Source organism: Nerophis lumbriciformis, linkage group LG19, assembly GCF_033978685.3.
Source record: "Nerophis lumbriciformis linkage group LG19, RoL_Nlum_v2.1, whole genome shotgun sequence".
In the NCBI taxonomy this organism is placed as follows: Eukaryota; Metazoa; Chordata; class Actinopteri; order Syngnathiformes; family Syngnathidae; genus Nerophis; species Nerophis lumbriciformis.
Window position 1 is genome coordinate 27,778,977 of NC_084566.2, and position 22,816 is coordinate 27,801,792.

Consider the following 22,816-nt stretch of genomic DNA (forward strand, 5'->3'; position numbering starts at 1 on the left):
TTTTAAAACAAATAAAGTGCACTTTTGTGCATGACGTCACACAAGATGTTTAAAGAACTGTCAAAAGTTAGCTACATAATAGGAAATCAAATAGTGTATGTCCTTCGCTATGTGGTGGGTTACTGCGGACGTTATCTTATGTTTTTGACAAATTTTTTGATGATCTGGAAATGGAAGACACCAGACTCAATTGGGTCAGTGCTGGTTGCTTCGGCATTTTGTGGGTTTGGGACCGGTCGAGATGTTGACATGCAGAGTTTCAAGCACTCTTCATTCTCTAGTGGGTGACTTTTCAAATGATGCTACAAATTGATAGTGCTGCTACTTTTTGTAGCAACGCTTTTGCCGCACACTTGACATATTACGGTTGTCTGTTCAACATATTTCCGCTTGAAGCCAAACCACCGCCAGACGATGGACCCCGTGCGTTTTATTTTGGGAATGAATTCTTCTTCCTCCATTTATTACCAGATTCGCACCTTCTCTCTCTCGTATTACCACTCGCACCGCTCCGCTCGCACCACCTGCTACAGCTAACTTTACCGCTACCTCTCTGCTCGGCGAGGGCGTATGATGTTGCATGTATGTGACGTATGTAAATAGGTGCGCTTGTTTTATCTCTCTGTGAGAATGAGAGACAAGAGTGATACAAGCCTGTAGTGTAATGCACACAGCTAAAAGCAACTGTGTGAGAACGTATACTCGAATACTCCCGAAATAGTTATTTTCTACATCGCACAGAGACAAACCCACGATATAGCGAGTATATTCGATATATCGCCCAGCCCTACTTGCAACTTTTAAAAACAGTGCATAAGAAACAGTTAAATTAATTCCTATCACATTTAATAAATTAATGGAAATGTGTGCAAAACTGGATCGCAAGTGCCTTATAATAAAGGATCTGGTCGGATCTTTCTGTGAGGTGGCTCGTTGGAGTCAGCCACATATTAGAACTGTCTTCATTTAATTATTTACAATAAATAGATTATTTATCGACGTTTACTAATCAATTTTATAACCGTCCACGCCGGAATTGCGATGCATCTAAAAATCGATTTTCTCAACCTCTATCTGTGGGTGTATGGATTGTTCTTGTTAGTTTTAGCTTCGCAGTTTAGTCGCTGTTTCAAGTGACCGCCTCGACATTTACTGTTTAGGGGGTGAACGAGAGTGACACGTTATTTTTTGTTTTAATTGGCCAATTATGCGACTCCATCTGTGGTTATTTCAATGCAGGAATCCTATACCTTACTTTATTTTGTTGAATTGACTGATTATTAATTAGTTATAAATTTAATAACATGCTTATTGTGACCAAAATGATCAATTTCACGGTTTTGTTGAATGTGCTCAAAAAGTATTTGATCCAGGTTTTATGAAAAAAAATTCTAAAATAGTTTGACACACAGTGTACTGTAAACCCCAGACTATAAGCCGCTACTTTTTCCCTACACTTTGAACCCTGTGGCTTATAAAACGGCGCTGCTAAATTATGTTTTTGTTTTTGTTTTTTTTTAAGTTAATGGTCATGTTGTGTTGTGTTCAATAGTTTTCATTAAAACTAAGCAGAAGACTGAAAGTTTTATTGTTTGTGCTATGGCGCCATCTTTTGGACGAGTTTGTTCACTGCAGTTATTGTGGTTTGAAAATGTACTTCCTATTTTGATGCCTTAAACCAGAAGTAAAATGGTCCATAGTGTTTCTGCTCAAAATGATTCTTCATTCATCACTACAGGCAATGTTTGTAAGTTTCACAAATTTTGCTGAAACAATTCAAAAAGGGACAAGCGGTAGAAAATGGATGGATGGAATTCATACTTACTAAACTGTCCCTGTGTGATGTCTTAAGGAGTGTGTTCATGCATATTTGTACGCACTATTGTAATGCAATGAAGTTAGCATTAAAGAATTCGGTTTACGATTTTTTTCCCCCTACTTTTTAAAGAATTTAATGAATAAAAATGACGGAAAATGTCAAACAAGTTTTTTCTTTTACTTGATCACAACCTGGTATATTGAAATGACACTGCATCTTATACACTTAGCAAAATTGTAATTCATATATTTTTAGAACGAATATAAATTGTACGGGTTATTGTGACCAAATTTATCACAGTTATCATTATCGCGGTATTTTTAAATGTGCTCAGAATTTTCAAAAGATACTTACACTGAAATCTTTTAACCAAGTTTTTTTGAAAAAAAACACATTCAAAATGATTTCCATCCATCCATCCATTTTCTACCGCTTATTCCCTTCGGGGTCGCGGGGGGCGCTGGAGCCTATCTCAGCTACAATCCGGCGGAAGGCGGTGTACACCCTGGACAAGTCGCCACCTCATCACAGGGCCAACACAGATAGACAGACAACATTCACACTCACATTCACACACTAGGGCCAATTTAGTGTTGCCAATCAACCTATACCCAGGTGCATGTCTTTGGAGGTGGGAGGAAGCCGGAGTACCCGGAGGGAACCCACGCAGTCACGGGGAGGACATGCAAACTCCACACAGAAAGATCCCGAGGCCGGGATTGAACTCACGACTACTCAGGACCTTCGTATTGTGAGGCAGACGCACTAACCCTTCTTCCACCGTGCTGCCCAAATGATTTCCTGTGAAGAATAAATATTGTTGTAGATAAGAACACTGTACTTCCACCTCAAGTAAAACATTTTATGTGCATATGAAAACACAAGCCTTATAAACAAAGTAATATGGCAGAAACAAAATAAATGTAAAAATTGTGTAAGATAGCACCTCAGAGATAAACAAATGTAAGGATTTTGCAAAATGGCACCTGATGGCCATAAGATGTAACTGTACTTTATGTCCATATAAATAAAAATAGTGTTCATATATGAGATCTAATCTTATACATAGGGAAGCATGGTGAAAGAGGGGTTAGTGTGTGTCTCACAATACAAAGGTCCTGAGTTCGATCCCCGGGCTCGGGGTCTTTCTGTGTGGAGTTTGCATGTTCTCCCCGGGACTGCGTGGGTTCCCTTTGGGTACTTCCTTCCACCTCCAAAGACATGCACCTGGGGATAGGTTGATTGGCAACACTAAATTGTCCCTAGTGTGTGAATGTGAATGTTGTCTGTCTATCTGTGTTGGCCCTGCGATGAGCTGGCGACTTGTCCAGGGTGTACCCCGCCTTCCGCCCGAGTGCAGCTGAGATAGGCTCCAGCACCCCCCGCGACCCCGAAAGGGATAAGCGGTAGAAAATGGATGGGTTTTTCTGCAATTAAAAATTTAAACGGTCTTACTAACAGTCTGAAATTCTTCCAACTTACTTACTGTATCATTATACCGTTTACCGTTACATCCCTGGGAAGCAATATTTCTGCTTGGATAGAATACTTGTGTTAAGAAAAAAATAGCATTACACATTGCATGCAAATAAACAATTTCCAACATTTTGATCATTAAAGTTTAAACTTCTGTCTTAAATAAAAAATTAAATAAATGTATTATACATTGTATCCAAATAAATTATGAATCTAAACATTGAGAGGACTATAGTTTGTTTTGGTAAGTAGATAAAGTAAATGCAGCCTTTTTCATTTACACATCTTGGCAGTGTGCAAAGCAATTGCTTTAGTAATCGCTCAACACACGTGCTTCTTTCTCATCGTACATGGCATCTTCATTCATAGCTTGTGTAAGTGATTCCACCATAGTAAAGTGATTTTTTTATTTTGCCTGTAGTTTTTGTTGTTGCGTCTTGTTCGCCTTGTTAAGAGTTGTATTTCCCGCACTCGGCTGGTTTCAGATGCTGCGATAAGTTGTGCTGATGCTTTTTTGAAACAAACTTTTTCGCCTGTTGTCACAAAACCAAAGTACTGACCACACTATTTTCTTTCAAGCAAACGTCTCACTCTCGTTAGCATTAGCATCAGCCATGTTTTGCTATGTGTGCCGTTAAGGAAGCAATGGAACGACGCAAGCTACGGAAGCTCTTGAGGGGCAAAAAGTATGCTGAAGCAAGAGGAGGAAACATTTTACGTTTTTAATATTTTTTTAAATCATCCGCAACAAAAAAATGTAATATATCGATGCATCTGCCTCACAATACGAAGGTCCTGAGTAGTCTTGGGTTCAATCCCGGGCTCGGGATCTTTCTGTGTGGAGTTTGCATGTCCTCCTCGTGACTGCGTGGGTTCCCTCCGGGTACTCCGGCTTCCTCCCACTTCCAAAGACATGCACCTGGGGATAAGTTGATTGGCAACACTAAATTGGCCCTAGTGTGTGGATGTGAGTGTGTATGTTGTCTATCTGTGTTGGCCCTGCGATGAGGTGGCGACTTGTCCAGGGTGTACCCCGCCTTCCGCCCGATTGTAGCTGAGATAGGCTCCAGCGACCCCAAAGGGAATAAGCGGTAGAAAATGGATGGATGGATGGATAAAATCGATAGCGCCCAGGCCTATGTGTCTGTTATTATTATTAACTTACAACAGCATTCTTTTTGTATAGTTTCGGTTTCACAAATTACCCAGTAAATTTACCAAAACGTCCCCGTGGAGTTTTATTGAGTCTGTCATAGGGCATTTTTTCTTCGGAAAGGCTACATGGCGCCTATTACCCATTGAAACTAGAGCTAGCTTGACCACCACACGTATTCATTGGGCGGGGACGTGAGCCAAACCTGACGTCGCTAACGTCCCAGCAATTGGAAGTGAAACTGGAGGGTTTGTTTTTGATTTTCCTATATCGCTATGTACCGTATTTTTCGGAGTATAAGTCGCACCGGAGTATAAGTCGCACCTGCCGAAAATGCATAATAAAGAAGGAAGAAAACATATATAAGTCGCACTGGAGCTCGGCCAAACTATGAAAAAAACTGCGACTTATAGTCCAAAAAATACGGTACTTTCAAATGTTTTTTTTTTTTGCTTTCTAATATAAAAATCGTCTCGTTCTAGGTGGCTAACAATGCAGCTATTGAGAGTAATCAATTCTACCTCCAAATCACTTTAAAAATGCATTAAAAACAAAACAAAACATTTACGTTCCGTAACTTGTGTTATAACTAAGCTGGAGCGACATTGTTATTGTAAGAGCGAACACTAAGGAACTCTTTTTTTTTTGTAGCGTAGTAACACATCGACCTGCTACGGAATTAGCCGTAAAAGCTAAACACGCCAAGCGATAAGCTAGCTTCTACAACAACACGAAACGCGTTTGAGTTTGTAATTCTCAATGCTGCGATACTACACCAGTCTGTACTCAATGAAAAACATGAACACTCATATTCCATTATCTGTAAAGTATTAGCCCACATTTCATCATTCGTTTGTACACAAGTAAGCTAGCCAGACAGCGTATGTACTGTACTTGTACTAACAAGCATTGCATGCTGCGTTTATCGTGATCAATATTACAGTGACTCACTCGATGAACAGTTGTTCGTCTGGTCCAGCTGTCCGGGACGATTCCTGTTAATTTTGGGTAAGCAATCCATTTTTGTCGAAATAGCTTTGCTCCAAGTTCCATATTTATAGCGTCGCTTCTATAAGCATCAGTATATTTAGCTTCAAAAGTATTAAGGTTGTAAATCCTCATTTGTCCAAAAATAGTCGTTTTCCGTGTCTCTTACCAAGTCTGCCATGATTAGAGGGGAGTGTGGCTACTCTGAGCTTACACAAGAATGGAACTAGATCTTAGTTGAAGTAACTGGTCAGTTGATAGGTGGTGGTCGGAGGGGCCGTAGGCGCAAACTGGCAGCCTCTCTTCCGTCAGTCTACCCCAGGGCAGCTGTGGCTACAAATGTAGCTTACCACCACCAGGTGTGAATGAATGATGGGTTCCCACTTCTCTGTGAGCGCTTTGAGTATCTAATAATAGAAAAGCGCGATATAAAATCTAATCCATTATTATTATTATTATTATTATTATTATTATTTTTTTTTTTTTTAAGTAACACATTATTTCCCTAGGAATAAATTACATGTATTAAAAAGTTAATTATTCAATTACATTTTTGGTAAAGTAACTATTAACTATAATTAATGAGTTTTTAAAGGTAATTTTCATAACACAGCCGGTCACACAACATCATGAAACAGGTGGCAGGTTGGTGTTCCTGGCTAAAATATTTGTGTGTGTATGTCCGATACTAGTGTTTATTGTTAAAGGTCAATTATTTTCATGACACTGCTGAAGTTTAGACATGTCGTCTTAAACCAGGGCGCTTTATTTCACATTTAGTTATTTTGTGTTTTTGTTAGCTAAAGAATTGAGCAAAGCTATTTTTTTTAAAGAAGATTGGAGGTTATATTTGATTTTCCTTAGATTATTTTCAAAGCTTTTTCTTTATTATTATCTCAAAACACCTTAAGTTAGGATTCTATTATGCAAAACCTGCTTTTCTTACTTGTTGGTACCTGTTTTGTGTATTTGGGATCCCCATCATTCCCCAAACTTTAAAATCAAGGCATGGTGGAGATATTTAGTTACCGTATTTTCCGCACTATAAGGCGCACCGGATTATTAGCCGCACCTTCTATGAATTACATATTTCATAATTTTGTCCACCAATAAGCCGCCCCGGACTAAAAGCCGCGCCTACGCTGCGCTAAAGTGAATGTCAAAAAAACAGTCAGATAGTTCAGTCAAACTTTAATAATATATTGAAAACCAGCGTTCTAACAACTCTGTCCCAAAATGTACGCAAATGTGCAATCACAAACATAGTAAAATTCAAAATGGTGTAGAACAATAGCAACATAATGTTGCTTTAACGTTAATGTCACAACACACAAAATAAACATAGCGCTCACCTTCTGAAGTTATTCTTCATTCGTAAATCCTTCGAATTCTTCGTCTTCGGTGTCCGAATTGAAAAGTTGGGCGAATACGGGATCCAAAATGGCCGGTTCCGTCTCGTAGAAGTCATCGGGAGTCAGTGTCGCTGTTGTTCTGTGAATCCTGCCTTCCGGAAAGCTCGGACCACAGTTGTGACCGAAATATCTGCCCAAGCATTTACGATCCACTGGCAAATGTTGGCGTATGTCGTCCGAGGCTGTCTGCCCGTCTTAGTGAAGGTGTGTTCGCCTTCGGAGCTGTGTGAAAAAAGCCACCCGGCCTCTTCGCGTAAACTTCCCTTAACCACTCGCTCATCTTTTCTTCATCCATCCATCCCTTCGAGTTAGCTTTTATGATGACGCCGGCTGGAAAGGTCTCTTTTGGCAAGGTCTTCCTTTTGAATATCACCATGAGTGGAAGTTAGCATGGCAAGCTAGAACCACAGTGAAGGATGACTTCATTCCCTGTGGTGCGAATATTCACCGTACGTGCTCCCGTTCCACAGTGCGGTTCACAGGAATATCAGTTGCTGTGAAATACGGTAGTAATCCGTGTGCGGATGGAGAGATTGCGTCTTTTTATGAACCGGATCGCTTATTAGGAGCCATTTTGTGGTCTTTACAGATGTAAACAGGAAATGAAACGTACGGTGATATCCGCGCGTTTTTTCTTCTTCTTCCGGGGGCGGGTGAAGCGCTTCCTTTTCTATGGGGGCGGGTGAAGCGCTTCCTGTTCTATGGGGGCGGGTGCTTTCCTTGGCGGTTGCTTGCGTAGAAGAAGAAGCGCTTCCTGTTCTACCGGGAAAAAAGATGGCGGCTGTTTACCGAAGTTGCGAGACCGAAACTTTATGAAAATGAATCGTAATAAAGCGCACCGGGTTATTAGGCGCACTGTCAGCTTTTGAGAAAAATTGTGGTTTTTAGGTGCGCCTTATAGTGCGGAAAATACGGTATGTCAACAGATATTTCCATTTATGGGTTAGTTTATGGGCCGTACGATGAGGTGGTGACTTGTCCAGGGTGTACCCCGCCTTCCGCCCTAGTGCAGCTGGGATAGGTTCCAGCACTCCCCGCGACCCCGAAAGGGACAAGCGGTAGAAAATGGGTTAGTTTATGGGCCAAACTATATCAGGATATGAGTATCACCCAGCCCTACGCTCGTGTTAGCGACAGTGTGCTAGCACAGTTCTGAGTTTAATTGAGCATTACAGTATGCTTTATGATGGCATTTTGTGCGTGTATGAGTGCACATACGTACCTTTTTTGAGTGGTAATAATGACATTGTGATATTTAAGACATTTCATATTTGTACAAAAAAAGTTCTGTACTACAAAAAAAAAATCTGTGCTATTTTTGTTTTCTTCCATTTAGTAACATCGGTGCTAATACTGAAAAAGCTAAGCATACAGCACTGCTTAAAAGTGTTTTATTTGGCCAAAGACTTATGTCTTATATATCCTGTGAGCAGTACAAGAATTGTCTTCCTTTGTGTGTGTGACTTTCGTGCATATTATTTTTTCATTTGTTTTTACTTAATGATCACACTCTGCAATGGCATGTTTAGGCCCAATACACCCCCTCAGTCACTACCAATAGCCCTCACCCACTAACACTACACCCTCGAAATGAAGTAAAAAGGGGTAGAGCTTTGTAATCTTCCCTAGGTATTAGGAATCCACTTGCTACGTCACTGCATAGTTTGTTTGGGCACATAATCGACTACATAGTTACATTTGCACATACGTCTGACCCAGAGTTGTACTGACACCAATATTTTGGTACCAAAATGTATATTATGTATTTCAATACTTTTTGATACTTTTCAAAATAAAGGAGAACACACAAAATGTAATTAACAGAACATTTATGATTTAAACATATGATTATTTTTGCACCCAAAGAACAATATTGATTACAATTGAAATTGTAATCACGATTAATTACACGATTATTCATTAATTTGAAAACATGAGTTTTTATTGTACCACCAAAGCTCAATTTTAAATATAGTTGAAAAAAAACAAAAACTAAATATAAATTAGTAACGAATAAACAAGTAAAATAATAATACATTTAAAATAACAGCAATGTTAAAAAGAATACAATTCAGTTTGTTTTTTTTATAAGTTTTTTACCTTTTACACTTATTTTACTACATAATGTGTGCTTTTTGTGTCAAAAAATATTTAATAAATTGTTTAATTAAATGCAAAAATCTTCACATTTATTGGTGCGATACATCTTTGAACAATTTTGATCAGTATTTTAGGTCAAAGCATAATTGTGTAAATTTATCAGTAAGTGCTTTAAGTACATTATGTTTCAGGTACATTTTTGAAACCTTTATTTTGTTAGCGTAGTGCATGTGCTGTTTTCCTCAGCTTGACGAGTAAAAAGGCCAAAAAAAGAGTGAGTATCTCAACTTGCGACCACTTTTTGTAGATTAATGTAACATAGATAGATAGATAGTACTTTATTGATTCCTTCAGGAGAGTTCCCTGATGAAAAACATGGATGATGTCGTTACAACAAAACAAGCAGATGAGATGTGTTATGAGTGTATGGATTGTTCTTTTTAGCATTAGCTTTGTAGTTTAGTCGCTGTTTCAAGTGGCCATCTCAACATTCTTGAGTTCAGGATGGCTGACGTTTGTCGAGTGTGTCAAAGATAAATGAGCGCTACCAGACCCATTATTTTCCCAAATAAATGTCTCTTCTCCCCACAATCACAACATTTCACTTACATTTATTTCAATTTTACTGATATTATTTTGTGTTTATCTGCGGATTACGTTTTATTGACCAACTATGTGACTCTGCGCGGTTATGTGAACCCAAAAATCATATGTCGTACTACTTCTATTGAGTTCAGTCATTACATGTTTAGGCATAATAGTGCTGTCAAATAAAAAGTAGCAACCATGGCGTGATCCCAAATTTCTAATAGACATGCTCTTTTTCACTCATTCGCTCTCCATCTGTTTCACCGTCACAAGCTCCAGAATGTGCATGCACGTTGTGCGGCCCATTAAACTTTTTTTTCTCTCCATTATTCTATTTTCATAATCGTGAAAAGCCATAATGAATATTATAATTTGAATTCGATTAATTGTCCATCCCTAGCTTAGCCCTAATGGGAAGTATTGGTTTTCATCCAGGATGTTTCTGTACATTGCCGCATTCATCCTTCCCTCTATCCTGATTAGTCTCCCAGTTCCTGCCACTGAAAAACATCCTCACAGCATGATGCTGCCCCTACCATGCTTCAATGTAGGGATGGTATTGGTCTGGTGATGAGCGGTGCCTGGTTTCTTTCAAACATGATGCCTGGCATTCACGCCAAAGAGTTCAAACTTTTGTTTTAACACAGTCACTGAGTTTAAGAAAAGTCACTTTTGTAGTGCAAAAATGTCAACATGTTTTAAGCTCAGACTTGCCCATGGCGTTAGCTGCCAAAATAGACTTTTGCCTTGTTTGTGGTTGTTGGCTCTCTACATTCGAAGGTTGCTTTCTGGTTACGTGTGCTGCATTATTGTTATAGTTATTATTGTGAAATACCAGCTATGTTTGACACTACACCCATTTCATAACTTGTTACAGCTTCTCTCTTTTTCTTTTGGTTCTTTGCTCTTTTCTCCCGTTGTCATTTCTTGAGCCATCGCTTTCCATCAGCACTTCACTGTTCACAGCATTTACAGCACGACCCACAGCACCTCTCCTGCGCGCTTTTGCAAGTAGTCGTGTGGGAACGATGTCTGAATATTTAAAAGTTTGGGGCATTTCATATGTCCTGGATTTTATTTTATTTTACAGTAACTCCATTGTGAAGTCTAGGCATGGGCCGTATACTTGTTTTAGGTTTACTGCGGTATGAAAACAACAAAACCACAAACATGTTCCTTTGTACCTGTCTTTGTGGTATTATACATGATAGAAAGTGGAAGTTAGAAATTCTTCATGTTGCATATGGCAGCGTAAAATACTGTGGCCCCTCCCCCTTGCACACTCCTCTGCAACCTGTATGGTGGATGAAGGAGGCAAGTCCCATAAACGTTTCTGTACGTCTAAAATTACTAAATCTGCTTTTTCAGAATACTTGAGCTGCTTTAAAAATACAAATGGCCACAGCTTGGAAGAAAAATCTTCCAACATGCTAAATACTTCCGGGCAGCAAGAAAAGGCAACACAGCTATTAGAGCACCACCTATTGTTATATGCTAAATTTAAGAAAAAAGTAATGCTGTTTGACTGTACCCTTTCCATCTGGAATTGGTGACAGAAGTACAAAATTGTTCCTAAGGAAGATTTGGCATGATAAAGTGGCTAACACCAGCTAGCCAACATGGCGCGAAGAAGAGTGTCTCAGACATAATGTTATGTTTTACGTTGACAATCTCCTAAACATGTTTTATGCTCTACTACTTTTATTTTTTTGTAATATTACTGAGAAGTGTACTTTTATGAGTTGTTTTAAACCATTTAGTGATTGCCTTTGTCTGTCAGTTTTTTAATGTCGTAAGTTGCAGAGCTATACTTTATTTATTTAGAACAAATTAATTAAATTTTTTGAGAGAGCACACATCACTTCCTATCCTTTTCCCGCCCCCCAGTCAAGCCATTGGCTGGAACCGTAGGCGTTCGTGACGACACTGACTTGACTTGACTCATTGAAAATAAATATATTTGACATGTTTGCTTCTTTTCTTTATAAAACATTTTTGGGAATATATGTTGTTTTAAAATTTGAAAATACTGGAAGCATATCAGATTCATAGAATGTGTTTTTTATATTTTAAGATGGATGTGCCTTTGGCTATTCTCATTCTTCAGGTTATTGTTATTCTCATGGCAGAGTTTCCCCTAAACTGCCAAGATACCTGTGGTGGTGGGGGTGTGGTTACCATGATGTCATTGAGTAATTTGCATAATTAGCCATGATTTTCTTTAAAAAGGATAAAAAAAATTGTACATACATTTAAAACAAATTGGTTATTAATTAGTATTAAAACATTTTTTAATCATTTTGCCATTTTGGAATGTTGGTGCTTTATGTACAATGTACTTTTTTGAGATTTTGAGCGTTTACACAATTTTAATGAGTTTTTTTTTTTTAAATACAACTAGCAACAAATCTTCTCATGTTATAAAATGTACTCGTGTTTAGAGACTCTACTTTTGTCCCCTCAATGTCCCTGACGAAAAAAAGAGAGCCAGAGCGAGCATGATGTTACACTTGCTTAGCACTGTTGCTCCAATTTGACTTTTTTTTCTTAATATTTGCACATTTTGTAGATGGCTATCCGCGGGTATATGTGCAATATATATGAAAATCACGTCCCCATTGCAGACATACTCACAACGCTCCAGACAATGGCGTGTGTTTTGTTTACATCCGGTTTCCGGTATATATATATAAAAAAAGCCTTATTATTAAGGTGTGGTGGTAATTAAAATGCCGTGACGGTGCGCCACATTCAATTACATTAAGGTGAAACCCTGAGTTGTCTTGGAAGAAGGTAGTGTCCTCATGTGAGTAGTTTTCATCAGTCCATGCTCATAGACTTTAGCTTCCTAGGCAATATGGCCTCAAAATGAAATGGATTTAATTTTCGATTTTCTTTCTTTCTTTTTAAAGAAACTGATGAATACAAATGACAAGGATCATTCAAAACAAGTTTAACTTATTTGATTAAAAACTAGTAGTTTGAAAGGAGACAATGTCACAACTTACAGGGATAAATGGCATGAATAAACGCTGCATCTTACCAATTTAAAGCGCTTCCTCTGGGAGGCAAAACTATAATACAGTCCAATACTCAGGCATGTGATTTTACCGTCTATATTCGGAAAGCCTTTTTTTTTTTTTTATCTCTGTAAAAATGTAAAAAAATATTTTTCGTTTTTTTCCGACCCACAATGTCCGTCTCTTTGCCATACCTGCCAACAACTAAGAGTTTCCCGTAATGAGTACGGTTTTTGATAATCCAGTAAAATGAACTACGGTTTTCCATAAAAAAATATTCACTTAAAAATGGAAGCTACGTAGCGAAGCAAATATACGAGAAACATCAATGATGATTGGTTGGTTTACGTATAAGACAATCCCTGATTGGTTGGTTGGTTTACTATGATGAGTCACGATTGGTTAAGATTAGGGCAAAACATTACGGACAGGCCAATCAGAGGCAAGATAGGGCGGGTCATCAAACCAGGAAGGGAAATCCCAACAGACGCGCACATCCCATATGACGAGGAGAGTCAGAGAAGAGGGAATATTCAAGCGGGCGCTTTATATATTAAAAAACTAGTGGAAGAAGGCAGAAGGATTCTCATTCTTTAGATTTTTCTTTTAGCGATGTAGACAACGTCCAGTAAACCCACAATGCGTCTATTCGGCTGGATAAAACAATGCCCAACACATTAATTTTAGTTGTTTTACCATATGAGCCCAAATCAAAACTGCTCTCGACATGGAAGACGTGGAATACATATTTAAGAACACACACGATTGTGGCAGACGTGGTGACTTTTGCTACAGTACAGCCTGTCTAAATGCTACATTTAATTTTCATTGATGTTTGTAGAACAAGACAGTAGCTGACATTTTAATTATTTCTACTGTTTATGTTTTGACATTGGATAGTTGAATCATTTTGAAACAAACAACGTGACTGCAAGATACTGTTATTTCATGCTATAAATTACAAATGGCTGTTCAGATAAAGGAAGATTGATAATAGAATAAACATTGTTTGTACTCTTTATGATGTTTGCATTTGGAGCAGTTAGAAGTGGAGAGGGAGTCAAAGAGACAAAAATTGGCTATATAATCCAAGGCAGAATCCACTAAAGCAGAAACAAAAAGGAAAATGCAACCTGCTCAGAAATATGTCAGGAAGGCTCATGTCAGAGCCATTAAAGCAAAAATGTTAAAGTAATGTGTGAATGAACCAAAGTAATGTGTAATAACTACATGAACCATCTGTGGCTGTGAAGTAAAGTTGTAAATACTGTATAGAGTAGGCTGCACCCCTTGTTTCCCCCACCAGGGCAACGCCCTGGACCTGGCTGGGGACCTGCGGCCCCCAGACCCCCAGCCTATTTTCAGTCTTTTTCATTAAGTTCAAATCACATGCCTGAATACTGAGGGGGATTTAGTTTCGGAAAGTGAGTGAGCCCAGGCTTTTCCATTGTATTAATGGGCATTGGGCACCACATTTTTAATTATGTCCATTGTGCTCCGTGTCATACATGGTACCTTGAGTAAACTTTTACCACAGAAAGCTGCTTTTTGGCTGGAGATTTGTTGTTTCCTGCCTTTTTGCCTCAACCCCAACTTCGCTGGATGCCTCTGTTTTAGATGCTGGAATACGTTTGTTGTTCTACTGCCTTTTTTTAATCAACTTTGCACAATGCAATCACTTGGTCTATGCATCTGTTACTGCAAATCCAACGCTATTCTTTTCTTTGGAACGAAGGTCTTGCTCTTATTAGGCATTAGCAGGTGCCATGCTGTTGTTATGCGTGTTTGCTAACAAAATGCCTGGGAGTGGGGAAACTACAGAAGCTCCTCAGGTCAGATTATCCCAGAACAAGAGGTGAAAAACATTAACAAAAGAAAAAAATGTTTAACTGACTGCAACAAGCAACTTGAGTTTGATCAAATCAATAGTGCCCAGGCCTACCGTCAACGTAACACAGCTTCTTATACATTTATTCAGATACACGCCTTATGTTGTTTATTCACTTTCATCCCAACTTCTGCAGAACTATCGCCGCAGCAGAAAATGTAAACACACTCTCCCTCCAAAAGTCAACCGCTGTGTGTGACAAAAGCAGCATGATGCTGTTGTGTCAACACCCCACTTGCTTTTGGCTCACTGCCAAGCCCTCAGCTGCAGCAACAACTTTAAGATGTCTGTGGCATGCAAAATAGACAATGTGAATGTGGCGTCATGTAATTTATCATGTAAGCTGATAAAAGGGTTATCCTTATGTTTAAAGACATGATATCTTTTAGCTCTATCCGTTTTTCATTATTCTGCCTCATACAAAAAACACGTTCTGTGGGTGGCCTGCACATAATCAATTGGACACCTTTGCTCGGCTTAATGTTATTTGTGCTTAAAGTGTCAAACTTGTATATTAAATGACAAAATATACAAATATTGTGTTATCTCAAGCTTGGTTTTTTTTTTCCCCCAACTCGTTGTTTTGAAGTTTTTCTTGCTGTGATGCGGGTTCAGATCGATGTCATTGTGGTTTGTGAAACCCATTGATGCACTTACATACTCAGTGGCCTAGTGGTTAGAGTGTCCGCCCTGAGATCAGTAGGTTGTGAGTTCAAACCCCGGCCAAGTCATACCAAAGACTATAAAAATGGGAACCATTACCTCCCTGCTTGGCACTCGGCATCAATGGTTAGAATTGGGGGTTAAATCGCCAAAAATGATTCCCGGGCGCGGCACCGCTGCTGCCCACTGCTCTCCTCACCTCCCAGGGGGTGAACAAGGGGATGGGTCAAATTCAGAGGACACATTTCGCCACACCTAGTGTGTGAGACAATCATTGGTACTTTTGGTACTTTGTGATTAAGGCTAATATAATTTAAAATGTGATTGATTGATTTACTGCAACTATTGTACTGACATTTGAGACCTTCAGTGCGCAATTACATTTTTGTTTCTTCTGCCAAGAAAGTATATTTTGTGGCTATTTATTTTAGTTATTAAAAAAATACAACTTGAGTAAAAGATTTTAGCATGTGTATTATAAGTAATTTTTAAGCACATTCAACAATACCACTATAATAATAACCGTGATCATTTTGGTGACAATAACTTTATTTAGCCATTCTAGACCCCCACCTACCCCTTAAAAACCTATTTTATCAATTTTGGTTATGATTTTTATTCAAGTGCAAAATTTTGCTTGCAGAGTATATTTTATTTTTGTTTTATTTAACTTGGTATTTAAAAGTTTACATTTCAATTACAATGTTTTAAATGTACGAGAAACACAAGTTGATAATGGAAGTATACTTCCATTATTATGTTATTATATCAGTGGTTAATTAGGTCTAAAAAAAATAATGGCATTATTGTTTATCGGCCATAATTTGTAGGTCAATATCCCGTCGAGCAAAATTGTAGCTGTGATTGTGACTGAAATTTGATAATTTTACATTCCTGCTATGTTCATGGCTGTGCATTTATGAACCTTAAACTTGAAATAAGAGAAATATTTTTTTTAAGATTGAGTTTGATTAATTTTACATTCCTGCCATGTTTATGGCTGTGCATTTATTAACCTTAAATTTACACCGGCTTACAAGAAATAAGACTTCTTTTTTTAAGATTGAGTTTATGCAGTGTTTAAACTAAAATAAAGATCAAACGATTACTCTGGGAAAAGTTTCAATCCTATTTCTTGTATTGGATCCCATTAGATGCAAGTTGTCTGCTATGTGCTGCTTCCTTCACAAACTTGAGCCCCTGTCTCTGTCCTTCAGGAGCACCATTTACAGCGGGCCATCTCGGCACAGCAGGTCTACGGCGAAAAGAGGGACAATATGGTCATCCCCGTCCCGGAGGCGGAGAGCAACATCACCTACTACGACTCACTCTACCCTGGAGATTACAAGATGCCAAAGCAGCTCATTCACCTACAGCGTAAGTGGGTGACAAGGGTGAGGTGCTGACCCAACTTTGTCATCAGAAATTTTTTAATAGAAAGATTATTTATTACTCTTTGCTCTTTACGGTTTTTCAGAATGTGATGGTCTGAAACTTTTAGTAATTAATACACTGCATGGATTGTCTTCAAAGGCTGGGCGGTATGAAAACTGTACGATAGAAGTTTTTTATATTGGTCAATATCGATAATTCTTTTTAAAAAAATTTTATGACCAATGGAAAATATGGACCTGGAGAAAATAATATTAAAAGTTAACATTTTTATTTTAAATGTAACCTTCCACTGATTGTAATCCCCAGCTATCAAGGCAGAAAGGGAAGGTAATGTCAACAAAACCATTAAAACACTCTGTGTAAACACAATTCTAAAATCACAACAAAGACTTAAAAGACACCTCTTTAAATTAGGTGCAGAAATAATGAATATGTAAGGAATGCTTATTAAAGTGTAACAAAATAGTCCAAAGTGTGAAAATGTAAACAGAGAAACCTGAGGATTTTATTTTTTTCTTCAGGTTTACTGTCGAAAGTTACGTGGTCTGTGTAACATTTAATTTCGTCTGTTAAGTTTGGCGTCATCTCCCCTCTCTAAACACTACAATAAATTGTAAATTGTTTTACAGTTGTTACACTGTATGTTTACATTGTTACTTTAAAGACATCAACTGTAAGTTATTCTTTTAAATATTTGCTTGAAACAGATGTCCTTGAACAATTTGTTGACGCCACTAGGCAACAGGCACCACAGGCACACACACAAGGGGTCTGAAATAAATTTGATATTCAAATAATTTTGCAATTAATTTTAATGATTCTTAATCTATTGAAAAAAAAAGTATTTGTTTTTTTAATTTATTTATATATGTACATATATTAGGGGTGTAACTGTACGCGTATTTGAATTGAACCGTTTCGGTACGGGGGCTTCGGTTCGGTCCGGAAGTGTACCGAAAGAGTTTCCACACGGACATATTAAGTAGCGTACTGCACGTTGTGTAAACAATGCACACTGAGGCACAACACACGGCATGCTAGCAGCTAACGGGCTACGATAGACTGACCATACGTCCTCTTTTCATCGGACATGTCCTCTTTTGCAGAGCTGTCCGGGCGGAGTTTCTTAAATGCCTCAAATGTCCGGCATTTTGAGTTAGTGTTGCATGTATTTTCAATGTACGTTCAGGGTTAAGAAGGGCTTAAAAACAAAACAAATTGGGAGGGAGGGTCAGAGAGAGCGAGAGAGTTATGATAAACGCGCATGCGTCACCAGGCTTTGCTTTTTATCCATAGATTTATCAGATTACATTTTTTATTTCTATAGCAAGGGTGTCAAAAGTGTGCCCCGGAGGCCATTTGCGGCCCACAGTTAATGTTTTAAAGGCCCACGGCACATTCTAAAAATACTATTAAAATAAACAAAAACATAACAAAAGTGAAATAAAAAAGCTTAAAGGTTAAATGTAATTTAGAAAAAGTTGCAATGTTGACTAATAAAACAAAGCTGTTTTTTCTTTTCTTTCAAACTGTCGTTGCTCAAAACATAATATTGAATCAAAATCAATGTTATTATGAATTATTGACCTATCCAAGGTTCAGATACTTCACATCAAATATTTCACTAAGAAAAATATTTTTGGTGGAAGATTTTGCAAATTTGGTAAATAAATAACCCCAAAATTTATATTTTGTTGTTTTCTTACTGTATCGAAAATGAACCGAACCGTGACCTCTAAACCAAGGTACGTACCAAACCGAAATTGTGTGCCGTTACACCCTCTCTCTCTATATATACACACATATATATATACCGTATTTTCCGCACTATAAGGCGCACCGGATTATTAGCCGCACCTTCAATGAATGGCATATTTCATAACTTTGTCCACCAATAAGCCGCCCCGGACTATAAGCCGCGCCTACGCTGCGCTAAAGGGAATGTCAAAAAAACAGTCAGATAGGTCAGTCAAACTTTAATAATATATTAAAAACCAGCGTTCTAACAACTCTGTTCACTCCCAAAATGTACGCAAATGTGCAATCACAAACATAGTAAAATTCAAAATAGTGCAGAGCAATAGCAACATAATGTTGCTCGAACGTTAATGTCACAACACACAAAATAAACATAGCGCTCACTTTCTGAAGTTATTCTTCATTCGTAAATCCTTCGTCTTCGGTGTCCGAAGTGAAAAGTTGGGCAAATTTACGATCCACTGGCAGATGTTGGCGTCGTCTGGCGCTGCCTCCTCGTCTTAGTGAAGGTGTGTTCGCCTTCTGTCATCCATTGTTCCCACGCAGTTAGCAGTCTAGCTTCGAATGCCCTGTTGACACCAATATCTAGCGGCTGGAGGTCTTTTGTCAATCCACCCGGAATGACGGCGAGTATTGAATTAAGCGCGTAAGCGTGTCTCTCAATGTGCTGTTATGAGCTAGCAAATATAACAACTACACTACCCAGCATGCAACGATAGTTACGAGCATGCGCGGTAGCCCTGAGAAGCGTTGTATGCTGGCAGTTAGAATGTGGTTATGAGCACGCTGTGAGTAAACGTTGAGAACTCAGTTAACACGCCTCGTCTGCATTATTTATAATTAGACAGACAACACACTTAATAGGAGCCATTTTGGGGTCTTTACATAAACACACAAATGGAAATGAAACGTCACATATCCCAGCATGCACCGCGCGCTTCTTCGTCATCCACTGTTCCCACGCAGTTAGCAGTCTAGCTTCGAATGCCCTGTTGACACCAATATCTAGCGGCTGGAGGTCTTTTGTCAATCCACCCGGAATGACGGCGAGTATTGAATTAAGCGCGTAAGCGTGTCTCTTAATGTGCTGTTATAAGCTAGCAAATATAACAACTACACTACCCAGCATGCAACGATAGTTACGAGCATGCGCGGTAGCCCTGAGAAGCGTTGTATGCTGGCAGTTAGAATGTGGTTATGAGCACGCTGTGAGTAAACGTTGAGAACTCAGTTAACACGCCTCGTCTGCATTATTTATAATTAGACAGACAACACACTTAATAGGAGCCATTTTGGGGTCTTTACATAAACACACAAATGGAAATGAAACGTCACATATCCCAGCATGCACCGCGCGCTTCTTCTACGGGGAAAAAAGATGGCGGCTGTTTACCGTAGTTGCGAGACCTAAACTTTATGAAAATGAATCTTAATATTTATCCATATATAAAGCGCACCGGGTTATAAGGCGCACTGTCAGCTTTTGAGAAAATTTGTGGTTTTTAGGTGCGCCTTATAGTGCGGAAAATACGGTATATATATATATATATATTTATTTATTTATTTATTTATTCATTTTTTAATCTGTCCTCTCCAGCCACTCAGGCAAATCATGATATTGTTGATCTATACAGCCATATAGGGCTGGGCCGCCAAAACAATAACAATATGTGTAGCAATAGACACAATCGATATCAATATAAAATGCGTTCGATAAAACATTCAATACATATTTACATTTTTTGATTCGAAGAAAACAGAAAAAATTAAGCAAGATTTGTGAAGTCACTCGCGCTCTGGGAACCCAGTAAAACAAGACAAAGCAAGTGTCACTGAGCAATGAGTGACACGCTGGCAGGCAGTTACGTAACCGCATTCACTACAAAGTTTGGTTGCGCCGTCTTTTTGACTTGCTGTGGATTCTCTGCATGTAGTGAGAATAGAAACTGATATCTTGATATATCAACTTAATAAAATACACTTGTGTTTAGTTGTATTTGTTTTAATGCAGACGGTGTGGCAACATCCTGTCACTTCCAATGTGTTGGTTTTATGAGTTGCTACCCAAGCTATGCTGTGTAGTGTTTGATAGCTTCTACACTACTGCCATCTAGTGTCTCAAAACTGCAACTACCTCCAAATGTACTGCAATTATTTTATTACCTTAGCGGCGCTCATCCTACCTGGCTACCAAATACCTCCACTGATAAATAGCACCCTTGGTAAGTTAGAAATTGCATTACTGTATTTTTGGCCTCCACTGATAAATAGCAGCCTTGGTAAGTTAGAAATTGCATTACTGTGTTTTTGGCAGGCTTAAATAAGTCATAAAAAATATCAATTATTGGTATCGATCAAAATAAAAAAACATATTTTGTGATAGTTTTCTGCCATATAGTCCAGTCCTATGCCCATAACTGCTGTACAATTGTTTTTTTATTTAGAAAAATAGAAGTGTTGGATACTTATCTCGTTGACTTATTTGTATTTGACCTCATAAATGTTTGGGTAGAAGTTTATTAAACAAAACCAGTTTTATTTTAAGTAATACAGAAATGTATCACAGCTGTTCATCTATTTTGTGGGGAACTGTAGATAATCATAAAACTGGCACCCTGTGTTATTAAAAAGTATTAATTTAGAATCGAATCGTGTGGTGCCCAAAGAATTACAGCCCTCGCACACACAGACGCACACAGTGCTCTCATATGTAACTTATCTCAACTGCATTATGCCAGATATTTGAAGTTTTTTCAAGTAACACATGAATTACTTTCCCTAGTAATTACATTTTTTAAAGAGTAATTCTGTTAGTAATTCAATTACTTTTTTGGTAAAGTAACTACCGTATTTTCCGCACTATAAGGCGCACCTAAAAACCACAATTTTTCTCAAAAGCTGACAGTGCGCCTAATAACCCGGTGCGCTTTATTACGATTCATTTTCATAAAGTTTCGGTCTCGCAACTTCGGTAAACAGCCGCCATCTTTTTTCCCGGTAGAACAGGAAGCGCTTCTTCTTCTACGCAAGCAACCGCCAAGGAAAGCACCCGCCCCCATAGAACAGGAAGCGCTTCACCCGCCCCCATAGAACAGGAAGCGCTTCACCCGCCCCCATAGAACAGGAAGCGCTTCACCCGCCCCCGGAAGAAGAAGAAAAAACGCGCGGATATCACCGTACGTTTCATTTCCTGTTTACATCTGTAAAGACCACAAAATGGCTCCTACTAAACGATCCGGTTCATAAAAAGACGCAATCTCTCCATCCGCACACGGATTACTACCGTATTTCACAGCAACTGAACCGCACTGTGGAACGGGAGCACGTACGGTGAATATTCGCTCCACAGGGAATGAGAAGTCATCCTTCACTGTGGTTCTAGCTTGCCATGCTAACTTCCACTCATGGTGATATTCAAAAGGAAGACCTTGCCAAAAGAGACCTTTCCAGCCGGCGTCATCATAAAAGCTAACTCGAAGGGATGGATGGATGAAGAAAAGATGAGCGAGTGGTTAAGGGAAGTTTACGCGAAGAGGCCGGGTGGCTTTTTTCACACAGCTCCGAAGGCGAACACACCTTCACTAAGACGGGCAGACAGCCTCGGACGACATACGCCAACATTTGCCAGTGGATCGTAAATGCTTGGGCAGATATTTCGGTCACAACTGTGGTCCGAGCTTTCCGGAAGGCAGGATTCACAGAACAACAGCGACACTGACTCCCGATGACTTCTACGAGACGGAACCGGCCATTTTGGATCCCACGCTTGCGCAACTTTTCAATTCGGACACCGAAGACGAAGAATTCGAAGGATTTACGAATGAAGAATAACTTCAGAAGGTGAGCGCTATGTTTATTTTGTGTGTTGTGACATTAACGTTCGAGCAACATTATGTTACTATTGCTCTACACCATTTTGAATTTTACTATGTTTGTGATTGCACATTTGCGTACATTTTGGGACAGAGTTGTTAGAACGCTGGTTTTCAATATATTATTAAAGTTTGACTGAACTATCTGACTGTTTTTTTGACATTCACTTTAGCGCAGCGTTTTTTTGACATTCACTTTAGCGCAGCGTAGGCGCGGCTTTTAGTCCGGGGCGGCTTATTGGTGGACAAAATTATGAAATATGTAATTCATAGAAGGTGCGGCTAATAATCCGGTGCGCCTTATAGTGCGGAAAATACGGTAGTCACTAAAATTAGTTTTTTTGTTACGTAATTTTCAGAACACAGCCTGTCACACAGCAGGTTGATGTTCCTGACTAAGATCATTGTAAATGTCCTATATTAATGTTAACCTATAAAACACAGTTGTTAGAGGTAAATTATTTTCATGTTGCTGCTGACGTTTAAAAATGTCCTCTTAGACCGGGGCACTTAATCTTATATTTTGTTCTTTTGTGTTTTTGTTAGTTGAAGAATTGAGCATAACTAACCTTAGACCGGGGCACTTAATCTTATATTTTGTTCTTTTGTGTTTTTGTTAGTTGAAGAATTGAGCATAACTAAATGTATTTTTTAAAGAAGATTGGAGATTATATTTGACTTTTCT

General features: G+C 38.7%; 1 protein-coding gene across 2 annotated transcripts in view; it reads left to right on the top strand.

The window, feature by feature from the left end:
- Positions 1-22,816, top strand: part of LOC133618576 (enhancer of polycomb homolog 1-like) — a 72,469-nt gene that overhangs the window by 26,078 nt on the left and 23,575 nt on the right. For both annotated transcript variants that reach the window (XM_061979071.2, XM_061979070.2), the window contains one exon: positions 16,324-16,483. In XM_061979071.2, coding sequence (XP_061835055.1) covers positions 16,384-16,483 — 100 coding nt within the window. In that variant the 5' untranslated portion in view covers positions 16,324-16,383. The remainder of the gene's footprint in view (positions 1-16,323; positions 16,484-22,816) is intronic.